The sequence below is a fragment of the Stenella coeruleoalba genome, assembly GCF_951394435.1.
Source record: "Stenella coeruleoalba genome assembly, chromosome: 19".
NCBI lineage: Eukaryota > Metazoa > Chordata > Mammalia > Artiodactyla > Delphinidae > Stenella > Stenella coeruleoalba.
Genome location: NC_137165.1, coordinates 38,777,729 through 38,805,599, shown reverse-complemented (window position 1 = coordinate 38,805,599; position 27,871 = coordinate 38,777,729). Strand labels below are relative to the sequence as shown.

The 27,871-nt window shown below is 41.4% G+C and overlaps 2 protein-coding genes across 4 annotated transcripts in view; both read right to left on the bottom strand.

Annotated features, from left to right (window-relative positions):
* HOXB7 (homeobox B7) overlaps window positions 1-27,871 on the bottom strand; it is a gene marked incomplete at its 3' end in the record, with an annotated part of 498,962 nt that overhangs the window by 8,362 nt on the left and 462,729 nt on the right. The gene's annotated exons all lie outside the window — the stretch shown is intronic.
* CBX1 (chromobox 1) lies at window positions 35-21,854 on the bottom strand. 3 transcript variants are annotated; one of them, XM_079904157.1, is made up of 6 exons: window positions 21,657-21,854; window positions 19,159-19,260; window positions 6,134-6,310; window positions 5,481-5,658; window positions 4,591-4,685; window positions 35-1,949 (listed from the first exon to the last, which is right to left on the bottom strand). In XM_079904157.1, the coding sequence occupies exons 2-6, from the start codon at window positions 19,239-19,241 to the stop codon at window positions 1,805-1,807; spliced, it is 678 nt and encodes a 225-aa protein (XP_079760283.1). In that variant the 5' UTR covers window positions 19,242-19,260; window positions 21,657-21,854; the 3' UTR covers window positions 35-1,804. The 3 variants fall into 3 exon arrangements, with proteins under 3 accessions (XP_079760283.1, XP_079760285.1, XP_079760284.1); XM_079904159.1 differs by lacking the exons at window positions 19,159-19,260; window positions 21,657-21,854 and adding an exon at window positions 9,928-10,189; XM_079904158.1 differs by lacking the exon at window positions 19,159-19,260 and having other exon boundaries at window positions 37-1,949.

The following is a 27,871-nucleotide window of genomic DNA, read 5'->3' as shown; positions in this document are numbered from 1 at the left end:
TAGGCAGAAAATGATGTTAAGAAAATGGATGACATTTTAATTCACTGATCAAACACAGGACCAATTCCTGAAAAGTTTGGAGAAGCTGACTTTAGCTACGGTCACACAAATCTATGAAATACCTGAGCCAGGATCTAAACCTAACCCCAAAACCTGTATTTCCAAACGTATCATATTTTGGAAGTGCTATCAGGTCACAGAGTGCTGAACGAACTTTGAGCAGTATGAAGACAGAATGATGCGACAATCTTTATAATCTCTGTATCAATTATAAATGCTCAGTGTCAAAGAAAGATCCACACCAGACACTAGATTTTCAAGCCTACAGTATTTAAGAAATAAAACCATTCAAGTGTGGAAGCTGTTCCCAAAGAGGCTCAATCTATAAAATAAGGCAAGGAGTGTTTCTGGCAAGACAAGACAAAAATCAAGGATTATAAATCTATAGTTTTATTAAGACAAAAACTGACAGTGTTGGTATGAAGTTTAACATTTAAAAACAAAAGTTTTCACAGAAACCTAACACATGCCTAAAAAGATTTTACAACGGAGTTCTAGATGCAGGTCTAAATGATGTCAAGAACTGATGGATCTCATGATTCAAGACAGCATTTCGGGTTTTAGTTAATTCTTAGGATTAAAAAAATGTGTTTTGTTTTAAAGTGAACCACTGCCCCAGTATGAAAATTTAATCTCCTGAGACCAGGGCTTCAGAAATCATTCAACTCTTGAAGTGACTCAGTGAACTTGTGCTGTCAGTGACTGAACCCTGCCACCAATGGTTTCAAAGTTCAAAAAACAGAGGCTCCAAGAGTTTTCCACCCTAAGAGCACCGGCCCTTGTCTTTGCCTACTCTCCCATCTCCTATACCACCCTCTGCCCTTCCCCAAATACTTCAGCCAGTGGCTGGGATGGAGAAGCTGATATTTATAACTTCAAAATTGGAAAAGAAAGGGTCTTCTTGTCGATTTCAAGAATTAGCACCTCTAAGACAGAATGATCTGCCTGTGTATACACTCCAATAAGACTTTTCCTCAACCAGTTTCCATCCCCCAAATGGCGGCTTTGGTAACTTCTTAATTGGGAAGTTAAGAAGTTACCAAAGCTTAATGCTTTTTGGGAACAGCATTAAGCTCAGGCAGGCAACACCTTGGCTTCTAAGTTTCAGGCATTCACAGCTTTTAAACAGTCTCTCACAGTCCTCATTTAGGTTGCCAATGACATTTTTTGAAAGGATGAAATATTCTGGACACAGAACCAAATCATCATTAGTTGTTCTTTCCTTTCTTTCACCATTTCCCCCCAACAGGCCCCAAATTTTAACAAAAATGATCCTAACCCATCTCCCTTCTTCCCCACCCCATCCCTCCCACCCCAAATAACACACCAGAAATAGCCAAAAACTACATACATGCTACGCTGTAAAAATGCAGAGTTAACACTATTGGGAAGAAGGCTGTGGGTTGTGGAGATGCTCTTTGAAGATCTGCAGTATCTTTTGCTCTCCCACATCCCATTCTGCAAGTTTTGTCCTTCATAGAAGGCCCTTTGCTTTTGTCAGCAAAGTTCAGAATGGGTTGCCTTGAAACACTGACCCTCCTTCCCCTCCACTGGGATGGGTGTGCAAACTATACAGCATGGAGCGGCTTTAAAGCACTTGGGCTGCTGTAGGGCACAGAAACTATACTGGCTCTTCAAAGGACATCTTCTCAAGCCCCCTCTACGGTGTCAAGACAAGTAGATCTCCTTCTTTCCCCACCTGAAACCCACAGTCAGATGTGACAGGGGCTGGTACTCAGGAGAGTTAATTCTTGTCATCTTTTTTGTCATCATCCTCCGAGGGGTAGGAATGCCACGTCAGCCTTTCCTCATAGAAGGATATGACAACCTGTGGGCACTTGACATTGGCTTCCTTGGCAGGGACCAGGTCAGCCTCATCAGAGTTTTTCCTGCAGAACAAAGCACAAAGAGACTTTGAGACCAGGTGCTAGTGGTCTCCTAACTTGGATCACCCAAGGGCTTGGGCTTTTAAAATATTAATTCCAGGCTTCCCTGGTGGCGCTGTGGTTAAGAATCTGCCTGCCAATGCAGGGGACGTGGGTTCGAGCCCTGGTCCAGAAGATCCCACATGCTGCAGAGCAACTAAGCCTATGCGCCACAACTACTGAGCCCGTAAGCCACAACTACTGAGCCCGTGTGCCACAAATACCGAAGCCCACGCGCCTAGAGCCTGTGGCTCTGCAACAAGAGAAGCCACCATAATGAGAAGCCCGCACACCGCAACGCAACAAAGAGTAGGAGTAGCCCCTGCTCACCGCAACTAGAGAAAGCCCGCACGCAGCAACAAAGACCCAATGCGGCCAAAAATAAATTTTTTTAAAAATTTATAAAAAATAAATTAATAAAATATTAATTCCAGAAGAGCAGGCCAGGGAAGGATGATAATATGGTGTAAGCATCATTTACTAGCAGCTTTTAGCCAAGTAATATCCTCGGAGATCTTCTCCCATTGAAAATGCCCTCTAGATATCTTTGTCAAAAGCTAACTCTGAACCCCTGGGAAAGGCCGCACACACACATACAAAACCATGACTCTCAGATTCTCTGAGGAAATAAGAGAGGCTACCATACTCTTCCAAAGCCATATCCCAGCTGCTAAAAGCCCATGGAGAGATCTTGGCTTGGTAATAGGATTTAATACCATGTTGGATAGTAAGATTTAATACCAATTTGGCACTGACCAGAGCCAATGCAGGTGGACACTTTCTTGCTTACTCATAATCATACTGTTTAACACTACCAAGTGCCATGCTCACAGACAGGCCACAACTCCCAGGTGCTTTGAAATGGTGCTTCAAAACTGGGAGATAGAAAATAAAGGGACTGTTACATAATTCTCCATATTTTTTCTGAATTTTAAAATGTTCTCAGAAATTGAAAACCACATACATATTACAAGGGACTTAGGGGTAAGCTATCTTCAGGTCATTGGGAACATCCTAGATGGAAGCAATAGCATAGGGCAGGCAGCAGATAGATATATATGATGGGATCTCTGACGAGACACTACCCCAAACTTCCAGAACTCCAGCAACAGGTACACCAAAGCCACACAGCCCCACGGAACCAGGGAAGAGTAAGCCAGTAAGGTATGATTTTGAAAAACAGACAAGAGAATGGGAAGGAAAAGGAGTATAACAGCATGGGAACCTGAAGCAGGCTGCCCCTTGTTGACAATTCAACAACAGCCTTTGAAGTAAGAGTTCAGTCTTTTCACTGCACAGAAAAATAGCTACTTTGGGAAATGAACAAGTATCTCCATTCTCCAGGAAAATCACTTTAAAGTGAACTTGGTTTAATAATCAACATCCAATCTTAACTTGCAGAGTTACATTCAGCTATAATCTTTACACACTAGTGAGTGAACCAAAGGAATGTAGTGTCAAGCAATAAGGAGGTGCTACCATTACTCAGACTGGTCACATGCAGCCAGAGAAAGTGTATTCTAGTTGGACTGAATAAGTTCTGGTATTAATTCCTTTCTCCCATATGCAGCACCTTAAAAATGAACTTTTCTCCTACAGGCTAGCAATAAATAAGCTAAAAGAAGGTCAGAGTCAGTAAACACCTAGGGAGTGCATGGGAAAAAAAAAAGAGGTTTAGCCGGTTGTGCCATAGGCTTTCAGTGTTCAAGTTAGGCCTCTCCTGCCACCTTCTAAAGGAGAGGAATTAGTACAGATATGAGTTTCCGAGAAGGTTCTAGACTGACAAAAGGACAAAGCCCCTAGAATGCTGCCTTCTTTGGCACAGGCTTAGGATTATTCACTCCTAATTTATATTTTAAGGACAATGATTGAGCTTCACTTTGGGGGGGAGGAGAACAAGCACTTCCAACAAGCAAGAAAAAGGGAAGAAAGCTTTCCTTTTGGACAGAGAATAGAGAAATTATAGAGAATTTTCGGTTAATTACAGTTGTTAAGATTCTCAAGACAACTGCTTTCATTAAGCTGTTTCATGGAGTACTACCACCACTGGTATTTATACTTATAATGGAAAAAAGCAGGCTTCTCTGTATGCTTAGTATAGTAAAGGGGCCTTGCTGACCCCTGCTGGCAGATACTGCAATTGTAGAATCTGCACAAACTGGAGAGGATCTAACAGTCAAGGACAAAGGAAGAGCTATAGAAATTCTTTCCTAACCCTGAGAAGTTAACAGAATTTCTGATCCTGGGGCCAGCCCGATCTTTATTAAGGAGGTGGTGGAAGGGGAGGGTGGTTCAATCACATTTCTTTTTTTCCCCCTTTATTTACATGAGTGAAATGTGATTCCTCCCCATACCCTCTGTACTCCAGATTGTCTCCCACCTCCTAAAAAAAAATGGGCAAAGATCCAAGAATCCTAAGGGCCCCTACCTGTAACTCACGAGTCCGGGTTGGCAGTCAGGCCGAGGGTCACTATCGAAGGACTATGCCATCTTAAAGATTTCACACCTGGGCGACTGGAATTTTGAAGGTCCAGCTCTTTTCCTCTGGCATGGAACAGATGTGGAGAAGAAAAAAACAACCACACAGAGCCACTGGCAGACTCACCATTTCATCAGGAACATGAGTTCTCCACTGGAGTCTGTAGCTCCAATAATCCGCTCCGGTTCCAAACCCCGGGCAAAGCCTCGTGGCTTTTCTGACTGTAAAAACCACAGAGATGGAACAATTTTAACTATATGGGACTGTTATCCGGACTGGAGCAACTCCTGTTTCTCTGACAATGTTATCAAACCCTTTTGCCAATATTTCACCAAATCTTTGGCTCTAAGTCACAAGCCTTTTAGAATCCTTCTGAGTGATTATTCCGTCGAGTTTTGAAGTGCTTGAGGTTTCCCCATATGTAAAAAGGGACCCACATCTCAAGCAAAATAAATGTTCACAACTGTTCTTCACCCTCGAAAGGTACCTTACTTTACGGTATTGAATAGATTAAAACCTGTAATGATTAAAACATTGACAGCCATCTCCTCACAGGAATGAATTCCCTTGCACTTACTGTTCTTGAACCTCACATAAAATAAGAGTAGATTATGTGGCTTCATGAGATTGAACCCTCAAACATTTTTTTTTTTTTTTTGCGGCACGCGGGCCTCTCACTGTTGTGGCCTCTCCCGTTGCGGAGCACAGGTGCTGGACGCGCAGGCTCAGCGGCCATGGCTCACGGGCCCAGTCGCTCCGCGGCATGTGGGACCTTCCCGGACCGGGGCACGAACCCGTGTCCCCTGCATCGGCAGGCGGACTCCCAACCACTGCGCCACCAGGGAAGCCCCTCTCAAACATTTTTAAAGCATTAGCCTATCTAACATTCCAAAAGGATTGAGAGCCAGCTGCTGAGATCTAAGGAGCAGCAGAACAAAAGTGCTTAAATTATCTTTCAGCTTCTTTGACAGCAGCATGAATTCTAGGCTAGTAAAAATTCTTACTTCGAGCCTTACCTCTTCTTTCTTCTTCTTTGGTTTGCTCTCCTCCCCCTTATCTTCCGAATCAGAATCAGCTTTGCGCTTGCCTCCCTCCGATTTATCTGTCTCGTGTGCTGTTTTCTGTGACTGCAGGAACTCAGCAATGAGGTCGGGGCAATCCAGGTTTTCTTCTGGCTCCCATGTGTTGTCCTCACTGAAACCAGAGGCACACAGTCACAATTTCCACTCAAAGTTAGCACACTCACACTAAGGAGAAGCACAGGAGGACAAAACCTGGTGTCCTTGGAACAGAGGAGTTAATGATAAAATATAACTGGATTCTGTCCAAGACCAAGAACCTGACAAAGTTGACATTTTTTGGGAGGCAGTAGGGGGCTTTTTAGTACAAATTGAAAGCTTAGAAACTTGCCTCCTTCAAAAGAAAGTTACTCTCTCTTTGCAAACTTGGATCAGTGTAAAGCCACACACAAAACTGCTCATCAGAAATCAGTCTTGCATGATAGCACTTTGTATATGTAGGTCATTTTCCTAATTAAACTATAAGCTGTGAAGGCCAGGCCTGAGTCACAACGTACCCATCAGTGCACCCTGGGTCATGCACATTACCAGTCTCCTGAGAAATAGTTGGTGACCAAATGAATGGATTTTCCTGGGTCAATGAAACTTACTCTGAGAACCCCTTCCACTTTAGGAGGTACTCCACTTTGCCCTTTACCACTCGACGGTCAAGAACTTTTTCCACCACATATTCTTCTTCTTCTTCTTCTAGCACCTCCTCCACTTTCTTCTTGTTTTGTTTTTTCCCCATAGTGCCCGCCAGCTTTCTGGTATAAAGGGTGACGCTGCTAAAATGATAAAGGAAATAAAAAGGACATTAGGGTACACTCTTAGGAGAATATTTGGATAAAACCAGGGACATCATCGATGATTTTAATAGTGCACGCTTGGGACTTCCCTGGTGGTCCAGTGGTAAAGAATCCACCTTCCAATGCAGGGGACATGGGTTCGATCCCTGGTCAGGGGACTAAGATCCCACATGCCATGGGGCCACCAAGCCCATGTGCCACAACTACTGAGCTCGTGCGCCTCAATTAGAGAGCCTGTGTGCCGCAAACTACAGAGCCCACACACCCTGGAGCCTGAGTGCCACAACTAGATACAAAACCCGCACGCCAGAACCAGAGAGAAGCCTGTGTGCTGCAACGAAGAGCCCGCATGCCTCAACGAAGATCCCGCATGCCGCAACTAAGACCCAATGCAGCCAAAAATAATAAAATAAATAAGTAATAAATAAATCTTACAAAAAACAGTGCATTCTGCTTCAATAAATGTTATGCCTATTCATCTTCAATACCCAAGAGTTTTCTATGTTCAGCTAGAAAGTTAGTTTTCTAAAACAGCCCCAACTAATCTCACAGCAAAACTTCTTTATTCTTGCATATCCACTTAAAACTTTTATACCCATTCCTCCTAAGTTAAAAAAGCTCCCAATACCCCTTTACTTATGGTATCTAAAATATTACACTAATTTGAAAAAAAAGCAATTCTCCTAAAAATAAGGTCTATATATCAAACCTATATACATATAATCCTCTGATCCATACTTTCTAATTCTCTGAATGTTTTTCAATTTCATCACAGTATTGGACTTGGATTTTTACTAAGGGAAATGGCTTGTCCTATTTATTAAACATCTAGTTTAATTTTCCCTTCTGTATATGCATATATAATATAAGCAATTCTTCTGCATTGTTAAACACAATCTCTTTTGAGTCCCCTTAAGGTTCTTTATGTAGTCTTTTCTGAATGCCACCATTAATTTATAATTCTCAAGTTTCTTGTGAACTTTTTATTCTACTTTTTATTTCTAAGGCTGAGAAGGATTCATAAAAATGCCAGAATGACCATGGGATTCTCTAAACGAATTTGGAAATAAATGGGGGAAAAAAGGTGGGTATCACAGATAACAGAACCTGAATTTATTCTTTTGTAAAATATATCATCAGGCTGGGTAACCTCTAAGGGTTCTTCCAGTGCTAAAATTCCAGTCCCCTATAAATCTATTTTCTTTAGTCCTTCATACAACTCTTGACTGTTGGTAAGCATAAAGCCTTATGATAACAAATGTGTCAGTAGGTGGCGCCATAAGATACCTATACAACAAAATTGATCTACAAAACTGGCTGCAGTCTACAAATTGATAGATACATTAGCTGCCCAGAAGGAAATACAAACCACCAAGAGTATGGCAGATGATCCAAGACAAGAAAGTAGTTACTACCATGTTTCATGTTTGAATTTAAGGCAATGCTAATTGGGGTTTAAACTGGTTATTCCTAGCATCCTTGGGAAAAGGAGTCAGTGAAAGTAGGCTCTTCTAAATAGTTTTAAATTGGCACGTGTAGACAGAATGTATTTTAGAAAGAGTTCATCTATAGACTATATGAAATATAACAAACCTTTACTAAAAGTCAGGCTCATCAATATGAATCAGTTATAGTATCTACAGATGCTTGTTTAGGTTTATACTCTGAGATATTCTCATGTCTGCATATATAAGCAATGCTGACTTACTGAAACAACAAACATTTGGCTACTAGAAAATTCTGCATTGCTGGAGACTGGAGATTCAAGAGTAAGTAATGGTCCCTGTCTTCCTGAAACCTAATGTCTGGTAAGAAAAAAATATAGATACCTCTTCCACTAAAGGTATTCTGAACTTTTGCTGAGTGGCACACACACACAGTTTTCTGAGATGCTTTCAGTGTGGCCTAAGGCCACACCCAATGCCCCTGTCCACACAGTTCAAAACACACATCTGCACTGAGACTGTTCCTCTCCATTTACATACCAAAGATTCTGCTTTCCTTCCCTCCCCAACCCATCTTTTAGTGCCATGAGTTTTCCTTTTATTGTTACTGAACAGACTAATCAGTGTATTGAATGTCACCTTTTGCTAATTATTGGCTAGCTTCATTGTGCCTCTGATTCAGAGCCTGTTGCTTCTTCCTGGAGGGAGATACTTTCAGGTTTTCAGAATCTGATTGCCATGACAAGTGTTACAAGGAAAGGAAAAAAAGTCTAATTTTTCTTTTGGATAAATGCAGTAGTGTTTGCTCCGAAGAACAAGTGCTACTCCTTGCTTGCTTCCTTTCACTGTCAGTTGAAGGGGTGGCAAGATTCATGCATCAGTTAATGTGCAAAGAAAAATAAATTGACAATCACCTTTCAATAACAAAGGGTACCACAACTCCCTACATTAGTTTGGACTCAGAAATTGGAAGCTACTCCCTTTCTCAACAGACAGAAAAACAACGAGTTACAGACAACCCCAAACCAGTAACTGTCCCCTAATAACCCCTCTCCCAAGTAATTAAATTTAAGAAAGTAAAGGAAAGGCAGTCTTATCACTCTGGCTTCAGAATTCAGAGATATTGAAGGTTCTGTGTTATCTACATTAATAGCTACATTTGTCTTACAAAAAGAAATAACACTGAATCCTGCCCATCTGATCCTGTTACTACAAAACAAAAAGGTAGGGACAGCTTCTAGCTCATCTCTAGCTACTGCAGGCCTCCCCTCCCTTTATCGTTAGCATGGCCTCAAGGAGAAAGAGTCATAGCATAAGAATATAATCCTTTAGGTTAGGTAAAGAAAACCCCCAAATAGGGAAATCTAGAGTGAGACCGCTTGATTTTCATCTTTACTCACTTAAATTCATTGTCCTAAGAGCAACTCAAATGAGAAGTGAAGAATGTAGAAAACACACTTCCATTTCTCTCTTTTGAGTTTTCTTAACTGGCTCATCCCAGCATTTACCTCCAGGGATTGGATTCTCTTTATATTGGAGACTCTCAGCCAGGCTTCCCAGTGTGAGTGTTTTCCTTATTTATAGGTACTTCTCTGGGGTCCTGAATAAACCATTTGTCAAAATCAGTAGAGAAGTGGATTAAATACACAACCCACTCTTCCTACAGAATCTATCGATAGCACCTTCAGACAAGCCAAGAGCTCCCTTAAATATTATGACAGGCCAATTATTTGCATATAGTTTCCAAATCGATTATTTCAAGAGAGACCACCTCTCCCTGAATATGGCAATCTCCAAATACCAGCAGTGACATCTGGAAGGAGGGCTTTCAACTGGAATTGCTTGGCAAGGATATTCAAAGTAACTCAGATCAGCGTAGTAGCATAATGGAAAAATGCCTTTATTCAATGCTATTTGCCACTCTCCCTAAATATCCTGGCAACCAAATTATGGCATAAAAAGTGCCATAATCATTGAACAAAGGGTCAAGGTATATACTAGAACATCACAAGATGTACACAAGGGCGAACAGTTCTAAATTAACTCAGAAATCTTAGGGACTTCCCTGGTGGTCCAGTGGTTAAGGCTCCGTGCTCCCTATGCAGGGGGCCTGGGTTTGATACCTGTTCGCAGAACTAAGATCCCACATACCGCAATGCATCCCGTGCGCCGCCAACTACTGAGCCCACGCGCCACAACTAGAGAAGCCCTTGCACCGCAACGAAGACCCAGCGCAGCCTAAATAAATAAATAAAAAGATTAGAAAAGAATCCTTGGACAAGTCTTCTTAAGGGGGCTTCCCTGGTGGCGCAGTGGTTAAGAATCTGCCTGCCAATGCAAGGGATATGGGTTCGAGCCCTGGTCCGGGAAGATCACACATGCCATGGAGCAGCTAAGCCTGTGTGCCACAACTACTGAAGCCCGCATGCCTAGAGCCCGTGCTCCGCAACAAGAGAAGCCACCTCAATGAGAAGCCTGCGTACCGCAACAAAGAGTAGCCCCACTCACTGCAGCTAGAGGAAGCCTGCACACAGCAACGAAGACCCAACGTAGCCCAAAAAAAAAAAAAAAAAAAAAAAGTCTTCTTAAGGCTCATCACGATGTTTCAGACAAAAAAATCCTTAACCTAGTTAAGCTGCTACAATTTTACCTAAATATTTACTGGGTCTGCTACATTTTAAGATGCCTAGAAAAATAATACGTTACATTTGTATTGCACTTTACAGTTTACAAAGTGCTACCATGTTATCTCATTTGATCTTTGAAACAATCCTATAAAATAAGCCATTCAGATGTTATTGACACCTCAGAGATAACACAATAAATTTACATGAAATAAATCTTCTAAGGTCACACAATTAACAAAAAATACATCACTTCAGTGTGGACATCTCCCAGCAGGACTGGGCTAATGGCCCTGCTGCACACACAGAACTAGGAGCTAGCTACACACTTTCAGGAGAAATTTCCCTCCAGCCTCTACGAGGACAGGACTGAAAGGTCTGACTTCAGTCCTGTCTACAATTTGTCATCAGTAAATAAGGAAGTGTGGATAATGATTTTCTTTCAAAAAAGACCTTAGAATATGTATAGGTGTTTAAAAACCAATGATTTTTTATTGGTTACTGGAATATGGAAGGTATACATTGTTAATTAAATCAGCAGGCAGTGGCAAAGCTTTGGTTTTTGGGGCCCCAGCAGTCTTCTCAGTCTTTTAAATTGACAAGTGCTAGATGGTGCAGAAGTTTTGAATTTTTGTAGCCTAGCAAGTAGGCTACAGAGAACTACTGAGAAAATGCCAATTTTAAGAACCCCAAATTCTTCTATAGTGTCCCAATAAATCCAGGAATAGTGTAAATCTGAAGCAAGAGTCATGAACTCATAGTTCTTTTAAGAGAAAGAAAAAGCACAGTTGCAATTCTCCTGGATACCCCCTCCACTCCTACAGTTAGGAGCTAGAAAATGGAAAGGAGGAACAATGCTACTTGCAGGCAGAGGCAGTGAAGTATCAGACACAAGATTAGGCATTCTGGTTTTGAATACAGGCAGACCTCCAGACCCCTGCAATAAAACGAGACTCACAAATTTTCTGGTTTCCCAGTGCATATAAAAGTTTACACTATATTGTAGTCTACTAAGCAATAATAGCATTATGTCTAAAAAACCAATATACATACTACCTTAAAGAATACTGTGAAAAATGCTAACCAACATCTGAACTTTCAGCAAGTCAACCTTTTTGCTAATGAAGGAAGGGTCTTGACCTGATGTTGATGGCTGCAGAATGATTTAGGGTGGTGCATTCTGAAAGATGGGGTGGCTGTGACAGTTTACTAAAATAAGACAACAATGAAGTTCTCCACACTGACTGACTCTTCCTTTCACGAACTGATTTCTCTGTAGCATTCATGCTGTTTGATAACCTTTTACCCACAGAACTTCTTTCAAAATTGGAGTCAGTCCTCTCAAACCCTGCTGCTGCTTTATCAAATGAGTTTGTATAATATTCTAAATCCTTTGTTGTCATTTCAACAGCCTTCACAGCATCTCCACCAAGAGTAGATTCTGTCTCAAGAAACCACTTTTTTGGCTCAACCATAAGAAGCAACTCACCTGCTGAAGTTTTATTATGACACTGCAGCAATTAAGTCACTCTTCAGACTACACTTCTAATTCTAGTTCTCTTGCTATTTCCACCACATGTCTATTTCTTTCACTTAAGTCTTGAACCCCTCAAAATCATCCATGAGGGCTTGGAATTAACTTCTTTCAAACTCCTGTTAGTGTTGGTATTTTGACCTCTTCCGATGAATCACAGATGTTCTTAATGGCATCTAGAATGGTGAATCCTTTCCAGAAGGTTTTCAATTTACTTTGCCCAGATCCATCAAAGGAATCACTATCTATGGCAGCTACAGCCTTACAAAATGTATTTCTTAAATAATAAGACTTGAAAGTCAAAATGACTCCTCAATCCACGGGCTGCAGAATGATGCTGCGTTTGCAGGCATGAAAACAACATTAACCTTGTACATCTCCATCAGAGTTCTTGGTGACCAAATGTTGTCAATGAGCAGTAATATTTTGAAAGGAATCTTTTTTTCTAAGCAGTAGGTCTCAACAATGGGCATAAAATAACTTTATTGTGTGCAGCAGCCCTTTTTACACCAAGTATTAGTTTTTTCATGTGAAATAAGATTTAAAATGATAAAGTTATTGTTAAGGAGATGCACTGGGCAATAGAAAAAGCTGAATAGAGTTTTTGTCAGAAACTGGAAAACAGAACAGTCTGGAAAAAAAGGACCACATGTTGCTAAGACCAAAAAAGGAGACTGGAGACCATGCTGTAAACTACGTTGTAAACAGATGTGCTGTCATCCAGGCTTTGTTGTTCCATTTACAGAACACAGTCAGAGTAGATTTAGCAGATTTTAAGGGCCCTAAGATTTCTGGAATGGTAAATGAGTACTGGCTTCAACTTAAAGTCACCAGCTGCATTAGCCCCTAACAAGAGAGTCAGCCTGTCCCTTGAAGCCAGGCATTGACTTCTCCTCTCTAGCTATGACAAAGTCCTAGATGGCATCTTCTTCCAATAGAAAGCTGTTTTGTCTACACTAAAAATCTGTCGTTTACTGTAGCCAACTTCATTAATTATTTTAGCTAGATCTTCTGGATAACTTGCTGTAGCTTCTATGTCAGCACTTGCTGCTTCACTTTGCATTTTTATGTTATGGAGATGGCTTTCCTCCTTAAATCTTATGAACCAACCTCTGCTGGCTTCAACGCTGTGACCGGTTTAATCTTCTATCCAGGCCATTAAAACTTTCTACATATGAGCAAGAAGACTGTTTTGTTTTCTTATCATTTATGTGTTCACCGGAGTAGCACTTTTAATTTCCTTTAAAAACTTTTCCTTTGCATTCGTAACTTGGCTAAGCAGCGCCTACCTTTTGGCGTATCTCAGTTTTCAACATGCCTTCCTCATTAAACGTAATCGTTTCTAGATTCTGATTAAAGTGAGAGACACAACTTTTCCTTTCACTTGAACACTTAGAGGCCATTGCAGTGTTATTAAATGGCCTAATTTCAATATTCGTTGTATCTCAAGGAATAGGGAGGCCTGAGGAAAGGGAGAGAAACTGGGGAACAGCTGGCAGATTAAGTTTCACCATCTTACATGGGCATGGTTTGTGGCACCCCAAAACAATTACAATAGTAATATCAAAGATCACTGATCACAGATCACTATAACAAATATAATAGTAATGAAAAAGTCTGAAATATTGCAAGAATTACCAAAGCGTGACACAGAGACATAAAGTGAGCAGATGTTGTTAGAAAAATGGCACTGATAGACTTACTTGACACAGGGTTGCCACAAACCTTCAATTTGTAAAAAATGCAGTATCTTCAAATAAAGCGAAGTGTAATAAAACAAGGTATGCCTGTAGTTGTTCCTAGTGAAACGATATGAGAAGGATCTGAGAAGACAATGTGAGCATAGCTCCTGCTTGCCATCACAAACATGAATTATAACGGGCTACCCCAGAACTTCCATACGGATTTCTTGCCAGCTTGAAAGGTCAAATTCCAGATGTGAGGACAAGGTAACAGCTACAGCCCTCTGAAACAAACCAGTAGGCCTTTTGAGGTAAACACTAAGGTGAAACATTTAGAATGCTGGTCTGGTGAGATGACCATCTGTACTAAGAAAGAATTCACAGGAAAGCAGACCTTGAGTAGAGAACTTTCACCTACATGAGAATAAGAATCACCTATGGAATTTATAAATACAGATACCCAGATCCAGTGAGTCAGAGTGTAGGGTGTGTGTATGTGCATTATTTAAAAAAATATTTTGTTTTTCTAACTGTAATATAATACATGTATTCACATTCAATTAGGGAATCAAAGTTCCCTGGCTCAAAACCTGTCAAAGCTGTTCTTCTATATGTAAACTGACCCAGATGTACATATGTGAAAATAGTTATTATAGTTCTATAATTTGCCTTTTAATATAATGTAATGCATCTCTGACATTGTTGCATAAAGGTCTCCACTCTTTTTTTTTTTTTGCGGTACGCAGGCCTCTCACTGCTGTGGCCTCTCCCGTTGTGAAGCACAGGCTCTGGACGCGCAGGCTCAGCGGCCATGGCTCACGGGCCTAGCCGCTCCGCGGCATGTGGGATCTTCCCGGACCGGGGCACGAACCCGTGTCCCCTGCATCGACAGGCGGACTCTCAACCACTGTGCCACCAGGGAAGCCCAAGGTCTCCATTCTTAAGCTGCATAGTATTCCATCTTGTATGGCCACACCATACTCTAACCATCTACCTAATGATGCAAATTTCGGTTGTTTCCAATTTATTATTATTGCAAACACTGTTGATTTGACCACGGCACCTGCATCTTTAAAAGCTCCTTAGGTGATCTGATGCATTCCTTGGATATAAGCCATTGCTGTAAGAGGACTGGCAGAAACTACATTCCTCAGGTGAAATTATACATTATTGCAGACATAAATCAATTCTCATAGTTAGCTAAAAGGTAGGTGAACGTTTTACTTTCTCCATAAAAATTTAGAATAAGGCTGAACAGTAAGTAATAACTGATGTTCTTGAAAACAAAACCTCTACATCACATTCAACATCATTCACTCTAGACCTTTCTTGTACTAGAAATGAAACTGGAAGAGCACTGCCTGAAGGGTCCTCACAGTTCCTTTCACCAAAAGAAAGCTAGTATGAGCACCAGAAGCATGGTATCTTTGCTGTCCTTGACCTCTCAAAACTTTATGCTTATAGGTAGTTATATATATTTACTGCATAACTCAGTTTTCTCATCTGTAAAATTGGTGTAACAACTCTCATGGAATTCCTTTGAGGTGAGCTTTTATGACCTTCTGGCATTCATTATCTATTTACATATTTGCATATATAACCTACTTCATTAGATTATTTACTGCTTTAAGCGTAAGGATAACTCTCTGAAATCCAGTGCATTAGGAACTCTAAGAAAATACCATTTTTGTTCAATGTATATGGCTGAAATTCATGGCTAGGTTTTTCTTTCTTTTTTAAATATATTTTGGCTGTGTTGAGTCTTCATTGCTGCGCACAGACTTTCTCTAGTTGTGGCGAGCGGGGGCTACTCTTCCTTGCGGTGCGTGGGCTTCTCTTGTTGTGGGGCAGGGGCTCTAGGCGCACAGGCTTCAGCAGTTGCAGCACGCAGGCTTAGTAGTTGTGGCATGTGGGCCCTAGAGCGCGCGGGCTCTAGAGCACAGGCTCAGTAGTTGTGGAGCACGGGCTTAGTTGCTCCGTGGCATGTGGGATCTTCCCGGACCAGGGATCGAACCCATGTCCCCTGCATTGGTAAGCGGATTCTTAACCACTGTGCCACCAGGGAAGTCCCCTGGCTAGGTTTTTCAAAACAGCAGAGCAGCTCCAGAACACACTCAAGAAGGACCCAGGTCTGACTGGTATGAATGACCAATAATTATAAAACAGAAACCAAGATCTCATTTCTGGAAGACTGAGATAGAAGAGCTGCCAGAATCGGAGAAATCACATTTCATATACCTAAAGTGTAGGAATTTCTTATGTTCTTCCTTTTGTCTCACCCAGGCAGCAAAACAAAGTAAGAAAGCCCTTGTAGTAAATGGCAAAAGGAATCTATGTTCCTATGAAGACAGATAAGATAGGTGAGAAAAAGGAAGTAAATTCTGGATACGAACAATGGAAAATTTCAACAGAATTATTTGCAAAAGGAATTTTAAGATATCTGAAGAACTACATAAATACCAAAAGTCAGTTTTAATGATTCATACAGTAAAGTTCTATAACTTCAGAGGTTGTGATTTCAGGCTCTGATTTTACAGATATACTTTTAAAAAAGGCCCATCACCCAATTAAATGAATGGTCTTTCTAAGAATTCATATAGCTTTTACTGAGTTCAAGACAAAATTATGACATTCTTGATTTCTCCCCACTCAAACCCCATATCCAGTCTCTTACTAAATCCTGTTGATTTTATATCTTAAATATCTTTTAATTTATACATTTGTCTAGTCCCACTACTACCATCCTATTCCAAGCAACCACCATCTCTTGCCTGGATAACTCCCAACCCAATTCATTCTCAATACTAGCCACTGATGTAAAAATGCAGACCTCTTCATACCATTATCTGTGGGCATTTGAGCTGAAGACCACTGCACCTAACCCTATCAATCACAATTACCTTGCCCTTTGCTCCATTCTTCACTTGACTAATTCCCTTAGCTAAAAAAATGTCATCATCAGAAGCTTCCCCGAAGCCCCAGACTAAGTTTAGGTTAACTCTTCCTGTGAACATGCTCCTACAGTATTCATTCACTTAACAATTACCTATATTGGGTGCCTATTATGCGTGAGACACTAGACAAATAGGGTGAACAAGACAGACAAAATCCCTGGTCTCTTAGAGTTTATATTCTAATGTGGACAAATGAGTCAGCATGAGTGGGAGTGTATGCATGCATGCATGCGTGTGCAGAGTAGGGCACAGACAAGAAGCAAGAAAACATTAGTGATAAATGCTATAAAGAAAATATCTTCAGATTAAGTAACATTTAAACAGAGACCCAAATGACAAGGAGACAACTCAGCAAAAATCAGAAAGACGTACCAAATTTAAAGAATAGTGGGTTCAAAGTCCTAGGGTGAGAAGAGCTTGCTATATCTGAAGAACAGAAGTGTGGCCAGGTAGAAAGAGCTATATTGCGGGAGCAGCAGACAAGGACCAGATGATAATTACCGTGCATTTCACTCCCCACTTCATTCCTTCATCTAGCTCCTTTTTCCATTCCTTGTTTTCCTTACCCATCTTTTGCCTCTAGCTTAGGTTTAACCTAGTCAGTTAATGGCTATAAAAGTTTATAACTACAGCTCTACTAGCTTTTAATACCATCTATTAAAAAACCAAATCAAATCAATAAGGATTTACTAAGAGCTTGGGTGGAATAAAGGGTGACCAATTCATCCCAGCTAAAGCACTGAAAGCTTCTGAAAGTTCCACATCACAGAATGTGGAATCCCCTCAGACCCAGGCAAATGGAACTGTTTGGCCAGGCTAGCAGCATATGCAGACTCACAGGAAGTAGAGGCTTTTGAAAATCCCATAAGGACTAGTAATAACAAAATAACTTTTATTGAATACTTAACACTTAATGCATAGAAAGGCACTTAATTCAATGCTCACAACATCTCTATTAAGCCCATTTCACAAACGAGGAAACTAAGGCTTACCGAAGCAAAGAAAAATTCCCCAAGTCCCCTGCTCAAGGGTAAGACACAGAGCCAGGACTGTACGATTAAAAACATACCAGAAAGGTACAAATGCAATTGAAGTTCATTTCAATAGAAGAAATGACAGGAGTATGCAGTAATTAGCAAAAGAAATGTAAGCAAGAAGTAGCCGCCATCAAAGCACTACCGGGGCTTGGAAGAATAAATGGCTAGGGTGATTAGAAAGGTTTTGAAAAGCTGGGATTGAGGCAAGGTTCCAATAGCATTTGAAAAACTGGACTGGAGGGAGGCGATTTAGCCCAAGGAACTATTGTTAACAAAAGCAGCGGAGGCAGACAGTGTGTAAACCAGTTTAGGTGGGAGTACACTGATTAGGAAAGTGGCAGGTAACTGCTAAAACATTTTCTACAAAGTCTCCTCCTCCTTTCTTATAAAAAAGGCCAAACTCCACAATGTACATCTAACACCCTTTAGATCCAACCATTCCATACTCCTACTTCCCTCACAAACCTATTCTCCTGTCAAAACAGAAAAGTACAACCTGAACATATCCTGCACATTTCCTCCATGCATGGATTTGCTCATTATTAAGAAGTGTGCTCCTGTCCAAGGCTAGTAGTCAAAATCCTACCCCTCCTTCAAGAGCTAGCTCAAATGCTACTTCTTCCATGATGCTTACCCAACTTAGCTAAATATTATTTCTCTTTTTCTTGTGGTTCCCAAAGCATTTTGTTTCTATTTTTACTCAGACACTCAAAGGTAGGTCTGGACCCAGTGTAAGGTGTTGAACCCTATATGGGCAATAAGAATGGATGTCTCAGATTGAGATAACGAGGGAACAGAAGTCCAAAGTTGTCAGCTTTTTAGGGAATGATGAGCAAATAAATCGGATCTGCAAAGAAGTAAGTATCCTTGCTGAGCATTAGCAACTACATACCAGTCATCAAAAGGCAGGTGAAGGCATGTGTAGTATATTCAGTTTGTAGTCCTCCTAACTCATGTTTCTAAACTGCTTTCAGTTTGTTAGCTGTGGCTGTTTGTGAGGCAAATGCTTTCCAGATGGAAAACTTTACTGCGCAGAAAACAAGAACTTGTGCCACATACCGGGTGGGCAGGAGTTTCATTTTTAAAGAAATCCCTGTCCTCGAATTCCAGGATCTAGGACTAGAATACCAGTGTGTGAATAAAATTAGAATTTTATCTGAGACGTGTCCAGAAGCTTGGCTAACTCCTTTTCATGGTGCTGATAGAAATGAAACTATAGATATAGCTTGGGTTTAGAGGCCATAGGGATCTGTAAATATTAGTAGAACACAGTGATACCTGAAGCAAATATTTTAGTTTAAAATGAAATAAAAGTGATTAGAAAGCAAGACCAGAATAAGAGCAGAGACCAAAGGATTCATAGACAACAAAACAAAACCAGAGTAGTGACATTAACTTCTCAAATACCATAGTTCTGTTAGGCCCTCAATGTGTTTGCTATTATTAAAGAAAGGCACAATTTCACAGACAAATTAGGCTGCCCCCTTTTGGTCAGTAAATCATAAAAGCTTAAAAGGCAGGAAAGATTTAACAAGTTATTCAAATACTTACAGGATCAGAATTTTGTCCTCATTCAAACAACTTCTCCAATTAATCGTGGAAAGGCTATTCAATTTTTCAGTAGACATCGCCATTGAGAAATACTTATTAACTCTATACAAAGGACACAAATGATTTTTCAAGATACTTATATAACAGAAAATATTCAAAATACTATATAGCTTGCTGTTGAAACCCAGAACCTGGGTCCTCTCCTAGTACTTGCCTAAGGTATTTAAAACTGCCACTTGCACAATCTGCATACCTTTTCTGTATTTAATACCAGGGTGAGTATATTAAAAACATAGGCTAAGACAAGCATGCCAAGGGCAACAGTTTTACTCTGCCTAACGTCATAGAACAAAAACAGGCAAACTGATTACATAAATGCACATCAGGCCATTCTACTAATACGGGATTCTCAAAAAAGATCTCAAAGCCCTATCCATTCAATTGATTACATAAATGCACATCAGGCCATTCTACTAATATGGGATTCTCAGAAAAGATCTCAAAGCCCTATCCATTCATTCAACAATATGAATGGTCAACAATGTGTCAGACACTTGAATGAACAAGAGGCATGGCCCCATCTTATATAGGCCATAAACTAGCCATTAGCATCTTATTCCAAAAACTCTTCAGCGAAATAACCTATGATGCAAAAAAGCCATCATATCTAATGCAAAACCTGTTATACCACGAGAAAGAGTATATGAAAAAGGAAGATTTCAATGGACAAACTACTAGAAAATGACAAAAATTCATCAATTCTCTTTAAGTGGTGTGAATTCAAAAAGAAACATTTTCCTAGTCTCTAAAATGGGCACCAGAAGATATAATGGTTGCTTCCTTTCTTTAGATGATTATAAAAATATTAGTATCCTGTAGTCAAAATGCAGAAGGATAGGGTACCCATACTTGGTCTCCTTTAATCAAGAAGCTAGAAACACCAAGCTACACAATATTTACATTTTTAGTGAAAAACAATTTAGGTTATAGCAGCCAATGAAGAAAATGGCACCAGAGGGAAAATTGGAAATGACTGAAGATTCTGAACTGCCTTGAAGCTTTATTAAGGTGTGGCCGATTCCAACACTGTGCACTTCAGTCATAGCACTTTCCATGTAAATATCTGTAAGCACCTTGGAGCACTGGCACTAATTTCCCAATTGTATTCCTGCATTCATTCCAAAACCCTGGACCTTTTAGAACTATTCCAAAATGGCGACCTGATTCTTAACACATTTGAGGACAGCTTACCCCTGGCCAGAGGTTCTAGCGTAACTGATCTTTTTGTAAATTCCACCTTAATTGAGCTCAACCAATACATGTCTGAATATAGCAACAATCCATGAAAAATCTTCATCTGAAGTTTTGGAAAAGGGGTAAAGTACTGCTCCCTTCGTATTCAAATTTTCCAGGAAGGACAAGCTGCCTAAAAAACTTAAGAGTCCAAGGAAAAAAACCTCACAATCTCACGAACTTTTCCACTTTCTCTCTCAACCTCCCACACCGTCTCATAATCTCTCACTAAGTTAACTTCATTCCTTAAATATGAACTCATCTACACATTTCTACAATTTCACCGCAGTGAAATTGTGACCAGCAACAATCTCAGATAAAAACGTATGGAACTAATTATGAATCAAAGCAAGAGCTGCACTTGGACTTTTTAACTCCCTAAAGGAATCAAGGAGTGAAGGTAGTAGAAAATCTGGAAAAAGGAAAAAAGTGTGTTCCATCTTTTCTTCACACATTATTCTTACTGCCGATCAACCAGGAAGCAAGGGGTGGCCAGTTTCCCCCTTTTCTTCTTCACACCTCACAGAAAATGCTCTCGGGACCTCCGCCCCACTTGCCCTGACAGCTTCTCCCCGCCTCCCCCCGCCCCCCAACCCGAGCCAAGCCAGGCAAATACTACCCCTCCTTCTAGCCTCTTCCTCGATTTATTCAACAGATCTCTTCCCCCAGTAGCACACTTTGGGCCGCCCGGCCCACCCTTACAATTTCCTCGAAGTTACCGTTCCCCAGCCCTGCAAGAGGAATTCCTCTGGCAGCCCCGGCTGGACCCAATATATTCTCAGGTTACATTTCTAAACCTCGGGTCTCGCAGTCACCAACGCTCCCTACGCTTGTCCAAGCATCCAGGCTGCCCCGTCCGTCCCCTTCCCAATTTACCCAGTGTTTTCTCTCCAGCCCAACCCAAGGAGCATTGTCTTGGTCTACCCAGGCCCGAAGGGCGACCCGCAAGTGCTCGGCCCACCCAGAATCGCTTCAATTTCTGGCTCAGGAGACGCCGCCCCGCCCTCTCCATCCTTCTCGCGCCAGTCGTCCTACTCACTGCGCCCGGCGGAGAGCTCGGCGCGGGAAGGGCGCGGGATTCAGACACGCTCCCCGCTCCCGACCTCCGCCGCGAGCGCGCGGCCCCTCATCCAGGGCTCCCGCCGCCGCCGCCGCCGCCTCCGCGCGCCTCCCCCCCGCTTCCCCGCCTCTAGCGGGCTCTTCACCTCAGAGCAGCGCCCACGAGCCCGCGAGAAATCGGTGCCGCGCTACTAGCGCGTCTTGTCGGGCCGGCCAGGGGAGTGGCGACCAGAAAAGCAACAAACCGGTTGACCGCGGTTGAGCCCCTCACTGAAGCGGCGTACCGCAGGCCCCGGCCAACGGCCCTCCCCTCAGCCGAACAAAAGAGCCTCGCACTCTGCGCTGCCCGCCGCCCGCATGACGCAGGCGCGACGTCCCGCCGCACAGCGCTATGGGACTCGAAGTCCGTCCCAGACTACAAGACCCGAAGTGCTGCGCGCCTTCCACGGCGCCACGCACAGTTTGCTAGGGTTTCGAGTTTTACTTAGTTCTTCGATAGCTAGTGCCGCCGAAGCGACTGCAGTTTAGAAAGCTGCAACCTAGAAAGTTAAAACGTGTGGTTTTACAAGACAGTCTGATGCTTGGTCTGAAATATCAACCACTTCTGGACAGTAGTTCACACCCTTGAAAATTTTGCATCTTATAACAGGTTTCTCACCAGATCTCTGTAAGGCTCCTACGTCTCGGCGTTGAGATTACAGTACTTCCCTTTCGAGGCCTTCCCTGACCCCTTAGGCTAGGTAGGTCCGCCTGGTAGGTGTCATCATAGTATCTCATTGGCTGCACCAATGGGTGGCTTTAGTGCCAAAACCCCCATTATCCATGAACACCCCTCCCTCACCCAGCCTCCCCAAAGAAACACAGAAATAGGCAAAAAAACATGTTTCTTATTCTTTGGGACAAGTGTTATAATTCTTCTAATATCAACTAGATTGCCATCCCCAAACCCGCTCACGTGGGAATTCGGTCTCATCGTAATATTCACCCCACTTTATTGTCATGTCTGTCTTCTCTCTTGGACTCAAAACACCACTCCAGTAAGGGCAGAAACCTTGGCCCAGTACAGCCCCTAGCATACAGTAGTCAATCCCTAGCATACAGTAGTCAATCAACATTTGTTGACTAAATGAATTAATATGTTCTTCTCCTACCTGACAGAAAATGTAGGTGATCAAGATTTCCTTCATCTCTTTTCTTCACATCATATTTGTGGGGTTTTTCGATCTCCCCCCCTTACTCTACTTTTCCTTATCCAATCAGGAACTAAATAGAACTTCTACCACCAAGGTGACGTTTTCCCCCTTACCTGGAATTCAAACATCCTCCTAATCAGAGGGAAAGGAAAAAGGCAACTAGTCTACTGTACTCCACCCCAGAATGCAGGAGTCTGCATTTATATAGCAGTTTTGCTGTGCCAGGTACTGTGCAGGATTCTGGAGAATTGCCATGTAAGAACCCAGCCCAGCAATATCATAAAACAGTTTTGCTAAAAGAGCTGTGAGAGCAGAGAAGAGGGCAGTTCTTCCTGAGACATTTTTGGGTTGGGTGTCCATGAAGAGGCAAAAATTCATCTATTCATTCCCTCCTGAAGTGCCCTATTCTGTTTTTAATAATTTTAATGATGAGAAACTTAGTTGTAACACTATTAGCTACTAGCTAGGAATTTTGTTAAGTCCTTGATTAATGTTATTTAATCCTGACATCAACCCCAGGAGGTGGAATTGCTATTTGCATTTTGCAGAAAAGTCGCAGAGGCTGTGTAATCTGTCCAATGGCATTAAGCAAGAAAGTGTTGGAATCAAGATTTGATGTTATTTCTAACTCCAAAACCATATTTCCGCCTGTATAAAATGCTGTTATCCCCAATTCCTCATACTGAGCTGAATTCTGCTTCCCCATGTAAATGCCATCTATTTCCTTACTTCTGGCTTCTGTAGCAGCACACAGTTCTCTTCTATTAACCTAATTCCTCTTTCATATTGTATTTCTAGTATTGAAATTCCGCCTTCATGTTCCTTAAGGCCTCTCTTTTCTGAGCTAAATGTCACCATTTTCTTAAACTGTATATCATAGGACAACAGTTTCAGATCTAGCACATCTAGTTTGTTAAATTCTGCCTCTTATAAGCATATTTCAAAGTACAGGGAGCCATCATGGCCCTGGTGCTCTACATCATTCTTGAATGAAGGGAGTCAAAGGTCACCTTCTCTTTTTAGGTAGCAGAGCGCCACCAGGTTTATGCTAATCTGCAATCAGCTAAGAGCTCTCTTGTTAATCATCTGTTCTGGAATTCTGCCAGGGATGGATGTCAAACTCTCAAGCCTCCAAGTTTTTGCATTAACAAAATCTTTTTTGAAAGTCTTTTGGGATTAAGTGGATTTAGTTCTTTTCTCTTCCCATAAGAATGATGACATTTCAAACTATCCAGACCTTCAGGGTTTCTTTTCTTTCTAAGGGTAATGGCACCTCAGTCATAATGATCTTGCTCAAGACAACATTCGAAGTGACATTGCTCGTGCCCAACAGGAAATATGTCTGTCATATATGAAGTTTCCAGAATCACAGGAATGAGGGGAAAGGAGGAAGTATGATGTTGCAAAAAAGAACAAGGACTTGGTATCAGGCTGAACTGGATTCAATTCTGTCTCTATTATTTGCCTGCTGTGTAACTTTGGACAAGCCGCTTAACTTCTTGAGCCTCAGCAGCTTCCATGAAAATCTAAAATATCAAAGTATTATTTAAGACCTAACATGCAGCATTTCTGTAGGATTAACAGTAATGTGTAAAGGGAATGGCACATAGCTGGCCCTCAGTACACAGTAGTTAAGTACAATAGATAGCTGCTTCTGAAATGTGATTTAAGGAGTGGAGGAAATACAGGACTTTTAAAATATTTTCCTCTGCACTGTCTGAAATTCTTTGTTTAATTTTTTCCACAATTTAAAAAATTATGGTAAAATATATAAAACATAAAAAAGGTAGATACATTCATAATGTTGTGCAACCATTGCCACCATCCATCTCCATAACTTTTTTTATCGTGTAAAACTGAAACTATACCCATTAAACAATAACTTTCCATTCCTCCCTCCAGGCCCTGGCCATCACTCTTCTGCTTTCTGTCTCATGATTTTGACTACTCTAAGTACTCATATAAATGGAATCACACAGTATTTGTCTTTTTGTGACTGGCTTATTTCATAAGCATAATGTTCTCAAGATTCATATGGACATATGGTATAGCATACGTCAAAATTTCCTCCTTTTTAAGGCTGAAGAATGTCCCATTTTAAAAAAAAATACATTTATTTATTTTATTTTTGGCTGCGTTGGGTCTTCGTTGCGTCTTCGTTGCTGTACATGGGCTTTCTCTAGTGGGGCTATTCTTTGTTGCGGTGCACGGACTTCTCATTGCAGTGCCGTCTCTTGTGGAGCAGGGGTGCGTGGGCTTCAGTAGTTGTGTCTCATGGGCTCTAGAGCACAGGCTCAGTAGTCGTGGCGCACGGGCTTAGTTGCTCCGCGGCATGTGGGATCTTCCCGGACCAGGGCTTGAACCCGTGTCCCTGCATTGGCAGGCGGATTCTTAACCACGGTGCCACCAGGGAAGCTCCCACCAAGGGAAGCCCCCACCAACGGAAGCCCCCACCATTTGTATATATCAAATTTTGCTTATCCATTCATCTGTTGTTAGGCACTTGGGTTGCTTCCAGGTTTTAGGTAAACATGGGTATACAAATATCTCTTCCAGCCCCTGCTTTCAATTACTTTGGTTATATACCCAGAAGTGCAATTGCTGGATCATTGGTAATTCTATTTTTAATTCTTTGAGGAAATCCATACTGTTTTCCAGTGGCTGCACCATTTTACATTCCCACCAACTGTGCACAACAGTTCCAATTTCTCCATACCCTCACACGTTTGTTGTCTTGTTTTTTGTTTTGTTTGATAGCAGCCATCCTAATGGGTATGAGATTCTTTGTTTCATTTTGACTACTACTTGAAATTCTATTGTTAAAGAGTTTTATTCATTTGGGGTTAACAAGCATTCTCTTTTAAAAGGCAAATATACTTGAGCGATCTGTCTCTCTTACCTCCCCTGGTCAGTCTGACTCTCATGTGACTTCCAGGTAGTAACTGGACTCTAATTACATATACTTCTCAAATCATGCACCCATAGCCCTGACACCGATTGGTTTTTCTCACGTGAAGGGATCACTGCTTGGAGTGCTGTGATTTGCTAGCATTTCAAGTGCAACAAAGATGGGCCCCATTATCAAGTATTAGAAATTAATGTTGAAAAAATGAGCCAGAGATGGGGCACTGCCTATTTGTGAAACCTATATTTCATTAAAGTTATTTAATGAATTTATTTTAAAACACTTATTGAGTCAAGCTCCAGCAGATCAGGGTATTTTCCTATTTGGCTTACTGCTTTACTTTTAATGCCTAAAATACTGCCTAGACCATAGAAGGGGCTCAATAAATGTTTGTTGAATGAGTGGATACATTCTACAGATATATTCTGTGGTTCTCCAAGTATAATCCACACCCTCTGGGAGTGCCTAAGATGGTTTCAGGGAGTCTGCATGGTCAAAACTATTTTCATAAAGATATTAAGACATTATTTGCTCTTTTTCATTGTGTTGGTATTTTCACTGATTGTGGAAAAGTGGATGAAACTGCTGGCATATTAGGATGAATCAAGGCAGTGTGGCACCAACTTGTACTATACTTGTATTCTTTTTTAAATTTATTTTTGGCTGCGTTGGGTCTTCATTGCTGTGTGGGCTTTCTCTAGTTGTGGCGAGCGGGGGCTACTCTTCGTTGCGTTGCGCGGGCTTCTCACTGCAGTGACTTTTCTTGTTGCAGAGCATAGGCTCTAGGCGCGTGGGCTTCAGTAGTTGCAGCACGCAGGCTCAGTAGTTGTGGCTCGCAGGATCTAGAGTGCAGGCTTTTAGTAGTTGTGGTGCACAGGCTTAGTTGCTCTGTAGTATGTGGGATCTTCCGGGACCATGGTCCGAACCTGTGTCCCCTGCGTTAGCAGGCAGATTCTTAACAACTGTGCCACCAGGGAAGTCCCTATACTTGTATTCTTCACTGCCACACCTAGGCAGTAAAAGAATTAAGAAGCCACTTTCACTTAAGACTACCCTTTTTTTAAAAAATTAATTAATTGATTAATTAATTTGGTTGTGCCAGGTTTTAGTTGTGGCAAGCAGGCTCCTTAGTTGCAGCACGTGGGCACCTTAGTTGTGGCAGGCAGTCTCCTTAGTTGTGGCATGTGAACTCTTAGTTGTGTCATACATGTGGGATCTAATTCCCTGACCAGGGATCGAACCCAGGGCCCCTGCATTGGGAGCACGGAGTCTTATCCACTGCACCACCAGGAAAGTCCCACTTAAGACTATCCTTGATGAAGCAGTACAAATGATTAATTTTATGAAATCTCTCTCCTAGAGTATGTGTCTTTTTAATGTTCTATATGATGAAATGTGACATGTACATAAGGCACTTCTGCGAATTACTGAAGTACACAATTGTGCAATTGTCTGAGATGTGTGAATTGAACTAGCTGCTTTTTTTCATAGAATACCATTTTTTGGGAAAGAATGACAAAAACTATGGTTATTCGACTTGGGTATTTGAATGAAATTAAACTACCACTTTAAGGAAAAGAAAGTATTTCTGCCAATGATAAAATTTGAGCTTTCAAGCAAAAATTATAATTTTGGAATATGTGCTGAAGGGGAGCAGAATATGCCACCCCTAAATATGGTACTTTGGCCTGTGGATTATTTCGAGCTGAAGGCAGTAACACCCAGCAGACTCAGGAAAAACTTTTACCTGTCCCTAACTACCTAATAGAATTTAGATACAGGGTATGTATCAGAAAAAGAGCTACGACCAGAGATAACTTTTTTATCTGAAAGACTTACCAGCATGGTTGGGCAAACTTCTAATTACCAAACATCTGTTCTTCTTCTAGTCCTGTGAATTGCCCTCCCCCCTTTGAAGCCTCAGGCCCCTATCCCAGTCTTCAGCTCAGGATGGCATATAAGTCTCAATTGCCTAACTTGCCCTTGGGTCTCATTTTTATGGAGCTCCCCTAAGTACGAAATTGTATTTTCTCCTGTTAATTTATCTTACTTCAATTTAATTAGCGGACCAGCTAAAGAACCTAGAAAAGAAGGGAAAACTTTTATGATCCTACAGGAAAATGTGGTATCCACCAGTGACTTTGACGGCTTCACAAGAGGGATGAGATCAGTGATGATTTTAATAAATGTGATTTTTAAAATACTGAATAAGGGGCTTCCCTGGTGGCACAGTGGTTGAGAATCCGCCTGCTAATGCAGGGGG